A 15,544-nucleotide genomic window follows, 5' to 3' on the forward strand; every position below is an offset into this window, starting at 1 on the left:
AATGCTTTGTTTCCTCAAAGTAGTGATGTTTATTATACCTAAAAAATACTGAGTTTGCAGATATACTTCTCATGCATGGTAGCTTAGTGAATCAACAAGTATTTGCTGAAGAGATGAATAACTACTATACACATGGAAAGGAAAATACAGGTAAAGGGCTTTTCTTGTTTCTGTAAAAATGTTTACCCCTCACCAGCCTTTCACCAAGTCTGCTGGACTAACTCCCATGTAGGTTTATGCTATAATTCAACTAATAACTTAAAAATTATACTGGTTATTTGAAATAATAAAAACATTTTGGTATAAAACTTTATTTATAATTTCTATTTTCAAAGCTGAAAGGCACATGGCTGTATAGAAATGTACAGAGAAACCTAGTACAACTCTAGTAGAGAAAGTTTATTATATAGACACCAGATAGTAAATAAAAATTTAAAGGAAAAGTGTCTAAGAAAATGCACTTGCACATTTAGTGTTATGCATAAAGTTTCAAAACTGTTACTTGAAATAAAAATTGAAAAACCAAGTCTATTTTTCAGAAGTAATAGTATTTATTCTATTTAACTTTTCTGAGAACAGGTATTAAGAGCACACAATACAAGTCATTACATAATTGTGGACAGCCAAAGAAAACAATCCAGAAAGATAATGTTCTCCAAGTAAAGCAACTTATTAATTCTCCCTAGCCCTAGGACAAACAGAAAGGACATTTCTGCTATATTCTTACTGTTGAAAAATGTTTAATTTTAAATAAATTCACCTTTATACCTAACCCTAAGAGAAATCTACTAAATCTTTATAGATCAAGTTCTCATCATCAGTCTTTCTCCTGCTCCCCCAATCAAGATATTGACTCGATAGTCCTTTGTTGTGTGTATGTCTGTGTGTGGGTTCTTATCAGGTGAAAGGAGGTCTTACCTTATATGCTTACTGCTTTTGGCTCTTCCTAGAGGAATGAAGTAACTTATCTCCCCAAGGGTCCCAACTCCCATGACCCCTGCTCCTGGGGGAGAGGGTTTCTCCCTGAGAAAAGAGCTGGGTGGCTGATCACGCCAGCAGCTGGGGCCCCAAGGCCTGAAGACAGATAGTGAAGTGGGAAGGACACTGGGCTGAGGGTCGGGGGGTCTGGCCCTGGTCCTGGATCCCCCACCCACTACCTGTGTAGCCACAGGCAAGTCTTTTGGCCTCTCTGAACCTCGGTCTCTTCATCTGTAAAATGAAGAGACTTCCCTTCCTACTTCACAAGGTTGTTGTAAGGATCAAATAACAGATATAACACAGCTCTGCATCCACTGAGTAAAGCGATATGCAAATATAAGAGAACGGCTTGGTCACTCACAGCTGAAGGAACTTACGTAGTCACTTTCCTGAGCTTAATCTCAAGAGAAGGAGAACATAATCGCTCAAGTTCTTTCTAGATCAACTATGCTATGACTGGTTAAGTCTACTTTGATTTTCTGTTATTTTCTGGTTGCACTGTAGTGCACACAACATTTTCCTTTGCTAACTTTTTTTCTAGGGAAATAGAGAAATTAAGCTTTAAACTATGTGAGCAGTGCAGGTGGCTAATATGAATTTCCCACTCTGATTCATAAAGACACCGTCCTAATTAAAAAACTTTTCATTTCAGAAACTTTTACATTTGCTTTGTCACATGCACCATATGGAACATACTTGGATTTTTGTCCTGGTCCATGCCTTGTTCATGGGCTTCCTGCCACTCCCAACAGGTTTCACAGTAAGCTCGTATCTGTTCCAAAAGATGAAGGACTCGGATTTCACGCCTGCCTCTCTTGTCATCAGGCTGTGAGTGAATGATGTTGTGGAGTGCTGCACTGGCCCTGGCCCGAGCCTCTTTACTGCCCCGGGAATTTCCCAACAACACAGAGTCTTTGTCACTGTCATGTAAAAGCTGGATGAGGAGAGGAAGACATCCAGACTGTCGCATGGATATACAGCTGTCTTGCGAGCTAGACATAGCTAGCAAAGTTCGCGACATATCATCCTTATCATGAGTACCAAGCATTGACAACAATGAATACACCATTTCCACCTGTGGGCCAAATGAGTTTAGAAACAAAATTATGACTTTAATAGCTAAAAGCCAACACCAATGAAGTGATGAATGGGATACTAGTTGTAACTCAAACAAAAACAGAAACAAAAACAAAAATCTCTTTCCAGGATGAAGTAATGAGCGTTATTTCAAAATCCATATTGCTATAATCATTATCACCATCTTCTTTATGAGTAAATATTAGTAGTGGTAGTATATAGTCATAAGCAGACAGTAGGTTCTTGTATACCTAAACTACAATTTTTGGATCAGTGGGTGATAATCTGTTATCATAATGAAAGACAATCAACTGATTTTTCTCTTTCTCACATCTCCCCCACCCACCACACACACACACCCCTACCAACACATACAGAGCAAGACATGTGGTTTATCTAAAATTCTTCACACAATTAAAAATTTTACTTTTTAAAATCTACAACCATAATCAGTGAAGAGAAAATGTTTTTTAGCAATTACTATTTACTAAGTACTGGTTCTAAGCAATTGCTAACCGTCACCAGATTATAATATTGTTAAAATTATGATGTCTCCCTTATACATGTAAATTATTTTGTCCTAAAGGGATCATATAGGGATGATCCCTGATCATACAGAGATACAAAGTCAATATTCTTATTTTTTTTTTTTAAACAGCTGGTAAGCATCATTACTCCCTTACTGTAAATTCCAAGAATTTACTCAGAAGCAGATCAGAAACAGGAAATAGCACCCAGTCATACTGTCCTGTGATCAACCGCATTTTTTAAAAGCAAGAGCTACTGCGTGAAAGTTGAGGCTATTATATAAATGCATCATATCTATAAATTAGTGGTTCCAAACCAGGGGCAACTTTAGCCACCTTGAGACTCTTCTGGCAATGTCTTACTATTTGCAAGTGAGCTGTGTGACACAACCAAGTTACCGGAGTTCTCTGAGGTCCAGCTGTCTCAGCTGCAAAACGGAGTAATTTACCTAATAGGGTTTTCTTTGTGAAGATTAAGTAAAGTCACACATGTATACAGGACAGTAACTGGCATTCAAAAATGTAGTAAGGTCTTAATATTATCGTGCAAAAATCACTCCAAAAGGAAATGGTATTCAAGTTGCCAGTTTTCAAGTAATAGTACTCTTAAATATTAAAGGTTTTCTTTATAGTAAAAACTACTTATGTTGGACAGACTGGGTAGAATTCTAATTTAATTACCATCTTTTTGGCTTCAGTATTCTCACTTAAAAGAGGGGCAAGAATAATACATTCAAAGGGTTTTGGAAAAGATCAGAGATAGTTTACGTATAACTCTTAGCAGTTACTGGCATATTAGTGATCCCAAGTAGTAACTATTTTGAGTTACTAAAAGGATTAAGCTTTATATTAATAGTATCACTGCTACTCTAAAATTCATTTCTTATATGGACATTAGTTATGTAATGCTTTTCCTCAGAGCCACGATATTACTAAAGTAAAGAAAGAGTATGTAGAATATGCTATGAAAACAAGGAAGTATTTAAATGTAACAGAAAATATACTGTTTAAAAGACAGTCCCCGTGCTCCAAATGCAGTGCTTCAAAGGAGGCAGACACAGACTGCATGGGCAGGCACGAGGGCCCTGGGTCGGAAGGCGCTCTGTAAAGAAGGAAAGCCCAAGAAGAGCTCTGCAGGCTGGCGAGGAGCCTGAGGGTCGCCGTGCAGCGGGGTGGGAAGTGGAGGGCTGCACCACCACAGCCAGGGCGGCCAGGCAGAAAGTCACGGGGAGGGCGGGCTCGGGGGGGCGAGCCAGCTGCGGGCGGCACCTCAGGATGCTTGCAGAGACCTGGCTGTCAGTTCTTTAAGAGACTGCGATGATGGAAACAACAGAATCCTTAAGCCAAAATTAAAAGAAGCATGAAGAATGTTTTAGTAGAGCACTCAGAGTTCTAGCGACAAGACGCTATAATCCGTTACCTTGGTTCCCAGATGACTGGTCAGCCTTCGAGGAGCAGAATGTGTGCTACTAGAGCTCAGAACACTGGCTGTTTCATGATCTATTCGTGTACTTGACCCCTAGAAATTAAGCAAATTATAGGCAGTGTAGTTTAGATTATAGATAAATATAGCTAGCTTCATGCTAAGATACTCCAAATGAACTGTCTTTAGGGTAAATAGCTAAATATACCATCAAAGGGTGAACGTTTATAACTGCTCAAAATGAGTATTTTTATCTATAAACTTGACTAGAATTTAGAGAAAGACTGAAGGAGGAAAAAAAAAACTGTTGTAAAAGACAAAGTACAATGTAGAAGAAACCAAACACTAAAGACATTCTAAGAGTAATATTCTTTCCCAAATCAAAAGGCATGAAACCATATTCAGTTAAATACACACTGGCTGGAAGAAAGCCCCATTGAGTGATGAAATGCTTCCCAAGGTCCACTTGACTTCACACTCTAGGATGTCTGGCTCTAGGTGAGTGACCACAGCATCGTGGTTATCTGGGTCATGAAGGTCTTTTTTTGTGCACTTCTGTGTATTCTTGCCACCTCTTCTTAGCATCTTCTGCTTGTTACGTCCATACCATTTCTGTCCTTTCTTGGTGCAATGCTAGTCTGTAGGAACGTGAGTAAGACACCCCCCCCCCCCTCGCTGCATACGGAGCCTAGACAGGTTGCTCAACATGTAAACACACGTGTCTTGACGAGCACAGGTGTGCAAACAGGAGTGGCGGGCACTCAGTTCGGGATTACAGAGTAAAGGGCTGTCTGACTGTGAACGACAGAGAGGTGTCTCATTAAAAAAGAGGAGGGTTAGCCACACAGCAGCTCAGATGAGGCAGAGGCCCTAAGCACAGGTCACAAAGAATGTGTATGTGTGTGTGCCTGAGAGAGAGAGAGAGAGACACACACACACACACAGAGAAGCTGACTCACTTGGAGATTAAGAGCTTCTTCTGATTGCAATAAGGAGGATGGAGTTGAGGGACCAAGACTCAAGATACAGAGAGCAGGTGGGAGACTTAAGGAAATTTTGGCAAAGGGCTGCTTTTGATCTACAGGAGGAAATGAATGACTCCTTATGCTGAAGCAAGCATACTGTCTTTAAGGATATCTAAAGACTTTGACTGTTTCTGGTAGTGAGGATGTAACACAACCCGTAAGGAGCCTTGTCTTCTAGAATTCACCACCTTATGAACTACTCCTGTGGTTAAGTGTAGGCCAGATTTTGTGTAAGGCTTTCAGCGAACAGACTGCTAAAGATATGACGAGAAGTCACTTTCAAGATAAGTTTACAAAGACTGTGGCTTCCATCCTGGACACCCTCTCTTGTTCTTCTCTGAGGGTTGCCAGATACTACACTATGAACTGCTCTTTGTAGAGGCCTTGGTGGCAAGAAATGATACCACTGGCCGACAGCCTGGATATCTCAGGCCTGCTAACAGTCATATGGTGAGTTTAGAAGCAGATCCTCCCCTCATCAAATCTTGAAATGACTGTGGCCCCAGCCAACATGGTGACCGCAGCCTATGAGAGACCCTGAACCAGAGGCACTCAGCTAAGCTGCACCAGGATTCCTGACCTATAGAGATAATAAATGGTTGCTGATTTAAGCTGCTAAATCTGTCAGGCAGCAATAGATAACTAACATATTGCTTGAAACAGAAGAGAAACAAGAGGTTACATTACAAAGCAAGGAAAAACCCATGTCTATGATGAAACATGTTCTGACATTCATTTCAGTGTAGACATCAAATCACCTTTAAGTTTCAGACTTGGTATCTTTCTATACAGATTCTTGATTTTGGGACACTCTCCACTCTGCTCTCCCCAACTCTCTAGCTAGAAACCTAGATGGATTTATTATAAGGAGATTCCAAGAGAACATTCCCATACCCATACTACCCATAAGCCAGAACTTGAGTCTTGAGAATCTTTCCTGGGCCTTTTTATTATGATTAAGTCTGCAGCAACATCCTTCAGAGGGACCAGAGAAGCAGTAACCTGTAAGAAATGGTTATTGTTCAGTTGCTAAGCCATGTCTGACTCTTTGTGACCCCATGGACTGCAACATGCCAAGCTTCCCTGTCCTTCACTATCTCCTGGAGTTTACTCAAACTCATGTCCTTTGAGTTGGTGAAGCCATCCAACCATGTCATCCTCCTTCGTCCCCTTCTCCTCTTGCCCTCAATCTTTCCCAGCATCAGGGTCTTTTTCAATGACTTGCCTCTTTGCATCAGGTGGCCAAAGTATTGGAGCTTCCAGATCAGTTCTTCCAATGAATATTCAGGGTTGATTTCATTTACTATTGTCTGGTTTGATCTCCTTGCAGTCCATGGGACTCTTAAGAGTCCTTTCCAACACCACAGTTCAAAACCATCAATTCTTCACTGCTCAGCCTTCTTTACAGTCCAACTCTCACATCCATATATGACTACTAGAAAAACCATAGCTTTGACTATATGAACCTTTGTTGGCAAAGTGACACCTCTGCTTTTTAATATGCTGTCTAGGTTTGTCATAGCTTTTCTTCCAAGGAGCAAAGTGTCTTGTAATTTCATGGCTGCAGTCACCATTAGCAGTGATTTTGGAGCCCAAGAAAATAAAATCTGCCACTGTTTCCACTTTCCCCCATCTATTTGCCATGAAATGATAAGACTGGATGCCATGATCTTCATTTTTTGAATGTTGAATTTTAAGCCAGCTTTTTCACTCTCCTCTTTCACCCTCATCAAGAGGTTCTTTAGTTCCTCTTCACTTTCTGCCATTAGAGTGGTATCATCTGCATATCTGAGGTTGCTGATATTTCTCCCAGCAATCTTGATTCCAGCTTGTGAGTCATCTAGCCTGGCATTTCGCATGATGTACTCTGCATATAAGTTAAATAAGCAGGGTGACAATATACAGCCTTGATGTACTCCTTCCCAATTTTGAACCAGTCTGTTGTTTCATGTCTGGTTCTAACTGTTGCTTCTGACCTGCATCTCCTTTTCAACACACATTAGAATCAAGCACCTCTCTATTTTCTGGTCCTCCTTTATCCACCTTTCAATATCCACTGCCACCAGAGGCACTCAAATGTGTGCCAAGGGGCCCAAGAAGGACTATGTCTGGCAGTTCAATCAGTACAGCTGGGACACAGTCAATTTCAACTACACTTGCTGGGTACAAATCCCTCTTCTATTATCTGCTTGCTCACTTTAGGAAGGGACTCAAAAACAGTATTTTTCTGAGAAAACAAAACAAAGTGACACTAAAAAGTTCACCATAAAGGTAGCAACAGTCTCCAACTCTCTGTGAAACTGTGTAAGAGGGAGAAGAAGCAAAAGAAGCAAGCACCCTCCTCACCTTGCCTTTTTTCATACAGATGGTACATGGGAGTGGTCCAACAGTAGATGAGAAGTTATTCTTTATTAAAGTACTACAGCTAATTCTACAACCCTTAGTGAATTAATAAAGCTAGGCATTAAGTATAAATGCTGTTAATATCACAAAAAGAGAGTCCACGAGGTGTTATGTGCTTCCTGGTGGAAGACCACTATGCTACCTATGAAAGTCTCAGCCATAGAATGAGGGTCTGAGACCAAATCTGATCACATTGCTAGACCCAATACCAATTTACAGGGAATACAGAAGACAGAGAGATAGGTCAAACTTCACCATGCAGATGTTCCTAGCAAAATTCAGACTATGGAAAACTTGAGAAGACAAATAACTTTGGTTATTCAATAAATATACAGCAAAAATCTAAGAGACAAAGAAGAAATCTATAGATTAAAAGAAACTTCAAAGACACATTAACCAATCTCTGTGCATGAACTTTATCTGGCCTTTGTGTCAAATAAATTTAAAAATTATGACATTTATGAAACAACTGCAAATTTGAATACTGACTAGTCATCTGATGCTACCAAGGAACTACTGTTAGCTTCTTTGGGAGTGTAATAATGGCATAAGAGTTATGTATTCTAGGTGTCCACTGGCTGCAGAACTGCTTTTGTGGTTCCATAGAAATTTTAGTATTATTTGTTCTAGTTCTGTGAAAAATGTCATAGGCATCTTGACAGAAATTGCATTAAATCTGCAGAGTGCTTTGGGACTTCAGACAATACTACTAAGCTACAGTAATCAAAACAGCATGGCATTTGTACAAAAACATGATAGATAGACACACAGACCAAAAGAACAGAACAGAGAGCCCAGAAGTAAACCCACATACCTACAGTCAATTAATCCTTGACAAAGGAGGTAAGAACACACAACGGAGAAAAGACGGTCTTTTCAGCCAGTGACACTAGGAAAGCTGGACAGCTACATGTAAATCAGTGAAGTCGGCACACACCCTCACACCATAAACAAACAAGCCAAAAAAAACCCTCAAATTGTTTTAAAGACATATGTATAAGACATGATACCATAAAACTTCTGGAAGAAAACATAGGCAAAATAGTCTCATAGTCTCAAATTATAGCAATATTTTCTTAGATCAGTCTCCCAAGGCAAAAGAAATAAAAGCAAAAATAAACAAATGGGACCTAATCAAACTTAAAAGATTTTTTCCAGTAAAGAAAACTATCAACAAAACAGAAACACAGCCTACAAACTAGGAGAAAATATTTGATTGACAGTCAATATCCAAAATGTACAAACAGCTCATACAACTCAGTATCAAAAAATAAAAGCAACAAAATCAAAAGATGGACAGAAGACCTAAACAGACATTCATTCAAAAGGCATACAGATAGCCAACAAATCATGAAAAGACGCTCAACATCACTGATTACTGAGAAATTCAAATTAAAAATGGCCACCATCAAAGCAAAAAGTCTGGAGAGCATGTGGAGAAAAGGAAATCCTCCTACACTGTTAGTGGGAATATAAATTGGTACAGCCACAATGAAAAATGGTATGGAGGTTTCTTAAAAAACTAAAAATAGAGTTACCACATGATCCAGCAATCTCACTCCTGGGCATAAATTCAAAAAAGATGAAAACTCTAATCTGAAAAGATAAATGCACCCAAATGTTCACAGCAACACTATTTATAATAACCAAGACATGGAAAGAACCCAAGTACCCATCAACAGATGATGGTTTTAAGAAGATACAATGGTTTAAGAAGTCACAAAAAGAATGAAACACTGCCACGTGCAGCACCATGGATGGAGCTAGAGAATGCCATACTGAGTGAGGGAGTCAGACAGAGACAGACATTATATGAGATCACTTATACGTACAGTCTAAAAAACAATACAAATATATCTACATACAAAACAGAAATAGACTCACAGACACAGAAAACAAACTTACGGTTACCACAGACGACAGAGAAGGACAAATTAAAGGTATAGGATCAACAGATACAAATAATCCAAAAAATATGTATATGTTACTGAATCACTTTGCTCTAGAGCTAAAACACAATAATGTAAATCAATTGTATTTTCAATTTAAAAGAAAGTATTCTTAGACACAGAAAACAAACTTATAGTTATCAAAGGGGAAATGGGAGGAGGGATAAATTAGGAGTGTGGGATTACCAGATATACACACGTTGACATATATAAAATAAACAAGGATTTACTTTATAGTATGTGCATGTGTGCATGCTAAGTCGCTTCAGTCACGTCCAGCTCTTTGTGACCCTATGGACCATAGCCTGCCAGGCTCCTCTGTCCGTGGGATTCTCTAGGCAACAACACTGAAGTGGGCTGCCACGCCCTCGAGATCTACCCAACCCAGGGATCAAACCCGCATCTCTTTTGTCTCCTGCACTGGCAGGCAAGTTCTTTACCACTAGCACCACCTGGGAAGCCCTAGGGAATTATATTCAATACCTTGTAATAACCTAAAATGGAAAAGAATTGGAAAAAATACAATATAACTGAATCACTTTGCTGTATACCTGATACTAACAATATTAGGAATCAACTACATTTCAATTAAAAAAATGTTATATTCTGGAAATACACAGTGAAGTATTTAATATTTAAGCAAAAAATGATGATGTCTGGGATCTTTTCCAAAAATAAAATCAGAGGACAAAGTATATAGGGTACCTGCAGATTACTCTATTACTCTGTTTGCCTCTGTATATATTTGAAATTTTCCATAATAACAGGTTTAAAAACATATTATTGGCAGTGGAAAAGGTTCTCCTACCATTTCATCTCTTTCCCAGTCTTGTTTGAACTTCATCACTACTTACTGGTTGTCTCACTAGAGATCTGGTTCTAAACATTAAATGGAAAAGCTGAGATCGGTTCATAAACGAATTACACACAAAGTTATATACTAAGCAAGTAGGGATCTAGCCCATATAATTTATTTCTAGCTTTGTCTTTTCATTTAACGTTCAAGGGAGATTAATCACAGATCAAAAATCCCTCTTTCTAGAAGGGATGTTAGTTATCCCTTCCAACCTACATATATTCATTGCTATTATTTACTATTTATTTACCAGGGACTGTGGGGATATAAAAATGAATAAAACTGGAAAGAATCTTTGTCTTTCTGGAGCTTACAATTTAGCAGGGAGAACAGAAATAACCACATAAATAAATATAAAACTGCAAATGTGGTCTTCAAAGTGAGAAGAACAAGCGAGGACAGCCTGTAATGGGATGTGAACAGTTCAAGCCTCTTGAGAGAAATCACGCTAAAGTTCAGACACACACAAACTGCTGTTAACTGAGTGAAGCGGGATGAGAAGGCACAAGAGGGAACGGGTGCGGATGGTGTGCAGGCTGCAGAAGAGGAAGCCGTCAAGCGAAGGCCCTGAAGGGCCAGGGTGGCAGAAATGCTGAGAGCAAAGGGTGACAGACAGCTGGCAAGTTTAGGCAGGAGCCAGATTATACAGGTCGTAATAAGGCTTGTCTTTTTCTGAGAACCAATGGATGCCAACAAAGGATTTTACCAAGAGGGTGATTTACTCGTGAAAGATCATTCTGGCAGAGTGGCTGTGGGCAGGAAACCAGGTGAGGTACAATGAACTTCCTTCCTCACAGTGGTAGAGATAAGGGCACTAGGGCAGGAGCTTGATGGATCATATTACTGTGATCCTGAGAAAGTCAAAGAGATTATTTTCAGTTTTGTTAGTGTCAACTGTTTTGTCTCTGGAGCAAATAACAAAAGAAATGAACAAACCCCAAGAGTCTGACAGGTAAAGGGATTTTGGCATAACTGGATCACAGTCTCACAGACACACCTCTTATCTACATTAAGATCTGGAAGTCGCTGTAGTGTCATTAATGTGATCTTGGTTTTTGTCTGGTAAGTTTGTTATGATTTTATCGCACACTAAAGTCTTACATTTTTAGATGAAACCTATGGTTCTTTAATGGTTTCCTACTCACTTCATGATTATAAAAACTCTATGCTCATTTCCTTACCTTTTAATATTTCTAACAGTTTTCACTTGGGGGACTTCCCTGGTGATTCAGTGGTTAAGAATCTGCCTTCTAATGCAGGGGATGCGAGTTTGACCCCTGGTCTGGGAACTAAGATCCCACATACTGCAAGGCAACTAAGCCCGAGGGCCACGACTTCTGGGCCTGCACGGCATAACAGAAGATCCCGCGTGCCGCAGGGAAGAAGATCTCACATGCCACGACTAAGACACAACATAGGCAAATAAGTAAACTGTTTTTTAAAGTGTTCATTTTTGACATTAAATCTAATATATTCAGAGTTAAATTCTGATATAAGAAATGAGATAAGAATTCAATTAAAAAATAAATATTGAGCTTATTGGCTAGGTGAGGCTTTAAAGGATATAATAATTGAAATATGACCCCAAAGTATTAATAGTGGGTCTTAATCCTAAAGCAAAAAAAAAGGTTTTTGTCAAGAAGACAGAACTTCTTTCTACATATGTGTAGGAACACATGATATTCCCAGAGAACTCCCTAAGTAGTAGACAAAGAACCCGAATGTACTATCGGAATATAATTTCTTTTGCCCTAATTTACCATCTGTAGAGTATTACCCAGTACAATGTGGACCAGTAATATTAAAATGAAGTATATTTTTGTTTAAATGTGGTAAATTTAAATATTTAAATTAAGTATGAGACATTTTAAGCTTTAAATTTTAATGAACTAATAGAACCATGTTCTTTCTAAATAAATAGTATCATTAAAAGTAATCTATAGACACTAAAGGAATATTTTATATCAACAGTAAGAAAATTTCCTTAAAATCAACTTAGTTGAAACTGTATTTTAAAAAATCATTCATTTAAAACATAAAATATTGCTTGAAAAAATGTGGAGAATACAGAACACTCCAAAGAAAAATACTCATTAGGATACATTCCAATCAAACTCTAATAGAAAACTGATGGCAGAACAACAAGATAATGTTCTACATTTTAAAAAATTGTTTTCCATAATTTTGCTAAAGATGATAACAGTAAATATGACTAGGGTATTTATTTACTTTTATTTTAATGGGCATTAGAATTGTTTATTTAAATGCTAGGTTTCTATAATCCTGGAATACAACTGAAGATGAAAATATTAACTCTTTACGATTTTTTTAAAAAAAACATAAAAATATCTTAGAATGCCACAGAGAAAGAGCAAATCTATTCAATGCAAGCAGTAATAACTAGGTCAAATCACATATGACCAAAATGCAGCTTAGTATTTATTTTTCAAAGAAACTCTACTCACATTAATCATGTTAGGCTAAAACAGAGACACATACTTTAGAGCTATAAAATATCCTTGGAAATTTGAAAGCTTCATAGTTAAATATAATAAAGAAAAATGACATAGCATTTTAGTACTGAATTCTTCTGGAGATATCCATTTAGGACTAAGGAAACAGTTAAGATTTATAGGTCATGTGAGAATCATCTCACTCAGTATTTCTTTTAAAATATTTAAATAGTTAACTAGAAAAAAAATTAATAAAATAATTATTTACCTGACCGCTACCCACAGTTGCCATGTTGATTTCTGCCACTCCTTGACCTTCATTCTGCCGTTCAGCTTCATGTGAGCCAGCTTCATGCTTGCTCTGAGATGACCTCTGTTAATATGGAGTTAACATCAGTACATACAAAAACAGTGCATGCTTTCTCAGCCCACAGCTTTCCTTCTTTCCTGCTCTAAAGCTCTGAAGGCCTCAATGACACAGGTTCACAAAAGCACGGCGCTGCACTCCATAGCCTCCAGCAGGCTGTCAGCCGCCTGTCTCGGTCACAGCAAAGTGAAGTGTGTCCCTCGAGCACTGGGGCCGCACAAGACAAAGGGTTTTCTGAGACCCACGGAAACACCATCCTCCACCAGCTGTGCTCACATCACTATCGGGGACATAACCCAACTAGAGCAAGTAACTGTCTCTTCCACAAGGTCACATGGTTCTGGTATTTAATAGAGCTGCAAATATAGCAGTTACTGCCTAAGCTTATAAATACCTTCTATGTAAGTATATTTATACTTACACACACATATATTTTTATATACATCTGCTAATAAAAGTAATATGAAACCAACAGATAAGCTCTTAGATTCTAATATGAGTAAAACCAAAACCTTTTCTAATGTAACCACCATCTGTTAGGTAAAGTGAAAGGGCAAGATTATATCCAGTAAAAGCAGTAATTTCAAGACAGATTATATCTAGTACAAAGCAGTCACTTTGAAAAATATCACCACAGAATCAAAGAAAGAAAATAATCAAGTATCTTTTATAGAAACAGTTACCAGTGTGCCTCCTCTAGGAAAATTATAGGCAAATTAAAAATTACACATTAAAAAGTGTGACATAATAGTGGAAAACTTTGTTACAAAATGGCTTCCACTGGAATTTATTTAAACATAAAGCTTTCCTAGACCATTTAATATGTGACTTAAAAATAATTTACATATACTATTTCCATCAATAAACAAGTGTAAGTTATACATAGGCAAAAGAGAAGTAGTCCCAATAATTCAGAAACAAGAAAAAACAGTACCTTGGGAAAGTGACACCATAAAATTCAACAAAATCATCTAAAGCAGAGAATACAAAGTCAGTGAAGAGAAAAAATGAATCAACGAGCACTAAATCTACAAAGATTTGACACTGACATCACTGAAGATGTCAGTATAAAAGTAATTATTGAGTATGTGCTATGTCAATTACTTGCAATAGGGCTGGAGAACACAGTACTGACAAACCCAGACATTGTTCAACGCACTCTTCCAGATTAGTCTAGTCAGGGATGCTATCAAATAATGAAAGAAACGACAGTAAAGTTAAACACTTTGACAAGCACTCTGAAAAAAGAGCACAAGTTGCTCTTTATATATATATATATATTATATATATATAAAACAGAGGGACATCAGACATTGTGGGAGTCGGGGGAAGTGCTCTCTTAGGAAGTGTTGTTTGGACTGAGATCTAAAATATAAACAGGAGTTCTAGGAAACGGGATATGACAGAGGATGAAGGAAACAGAGACCACATGCAAAAATTTAGGGAAATAGAGGACCATATGCAAAGGAGCTGTGATGGGAGGAACGTGGTTTGCTCTAGGATATCAAAGAATTACAGTGTGAAGAGTAGAACAGAGAGATGGTTAAAAAAGGAACTTAATGATTTTGTTGAATTTTAGGGTGATTCTCAGATGGCACTCATGCCCCCACATAACCAATACTCTAAAGGAAAAAGGTGCATGTATTCTGATCGTTTAAACTCAAATTTTGAATGGTCTAAGTAGGTGGGAAACACAAGAGATCAACTTGCAGACTAAATATTAAAGTAAGTGGGAGATGACAGTCCTTTACACCCAGGGAAGCACTGATGCAGAGAAAAGCCGTGGAGACAGAGGTCAATCTGAAGGACTGCACGACAGACTGGATACAGTGAGCGGAAGAAGAGATCCGGGGTCACAAACTACTCTTCTGTTTCTTAGCTCACACAGCTGAAAAATGGTGGTACCATTCATGGAGACAGATAATACTGAAGGAAAATGAGGATTTGGAGGATGTGGGGGGTCACAAGGAAGACTTAGGAGGAGACCATCATTAATTGTGCTTTGGTTACGATGGATTTAAAATGCCTTTAAGACAATTCACCCACTTTAAGTGTACAACTCAATGACATTGAATAAACTTACCAAGAAGCACTATATTTCAGTTTTAGACCATTTTCATCATTCTAAAAAGATCCTTCACGCTCATTTATAGGTAATCCCCATTCCCACTCACAGCTCCAAGTAACTATGACTCTGCTCTGTAAACTCGTCTTTTCTGTACATTTATTGTAAATGGAATATACGGACTTACATGTCTAGCTACTTTTACTCAGTATAATGCTTTTGAGGTTCACCTCAGTTATAGTGTGTGTCAACAATTTGTTCCTTTGAATTGCTGAGTAGTATTACATTGTAACGGTATACATTTTATTTATTGATTTACCAGTTGATACACTTTTGCATTTTTCTACTTTTGGGCTACTGTGAATAATACTTCCATGAATATTCAAATTAAAGTCTCTGTGTGGACATATGTGCTCATTTC

At 38.1% G+C, this 15,544-nt stretch overlaps 1 protein-coding gene and 1 long non-coding RNA gene across 7 annotated transcripts in view; one reads left to right on the plus strand and one right to left on the minus strand.

Moving 5' to 3' along the window:
- LOC139033359 (uncharacterized) overlaps positions 1-15,544 on the plus strand; it is a 48,520-nt gene that overhangs the window by 28,846 nt on the left and 4,130 nt on the right. The gene's annotated exons all lie outside the window — the stretch shown is intronic.
- The window catches only part of APC (APC regulator of WNT signaling pathway), a 120,602-nt gene that overhangs the window by 21,231 nt on the left and 83,827 nt on the right, over positions 1-15,544 (minus strand). For 4 of the 6 annotated variants that reach the window (XM_020891888.2, XM_020891885.2, XM_070462328.1 and 1 more), the window contains 3 exons: positions 12,960-13,064; positions 4,003-4,101; positions 1,675-2,053 (listed from right to left, as the gene is read on the minus strand). In XM_020891888.2, the coding sequence (XP_020747547.2) occupies positions 1,675-2,053; positions 4,003-4,101; positions 12,960-13,064 (583 nt within the window). The remainder of the gene's footprint in view (positions 1-1,674; positions 2,054-4,002; positions 4,102-12,959; positions 13,065-15,544) is intronic. The other 2 variants (XM_070462330.1, XM_020891891.2) reach the window with 1 other exon arrangement.

This window comes from Odocoileus virginianus, unplaced genomic scaffold (assembly GCF_023699985.2).
Source record: "Odocoileus virginianus isolate 20LAN1187 ecotype Illinois unplaced genomic scaffold, Ovbor_1.2 Unplaced_Scaffold_3, whole genome shotgun sequence".
Lineage (NCBI taxonomy): Eukaryota > Metazoa > Chordata > Mammalia > Artiodactyla > Cervidae > Odocoileus > Odocoileus virginianus.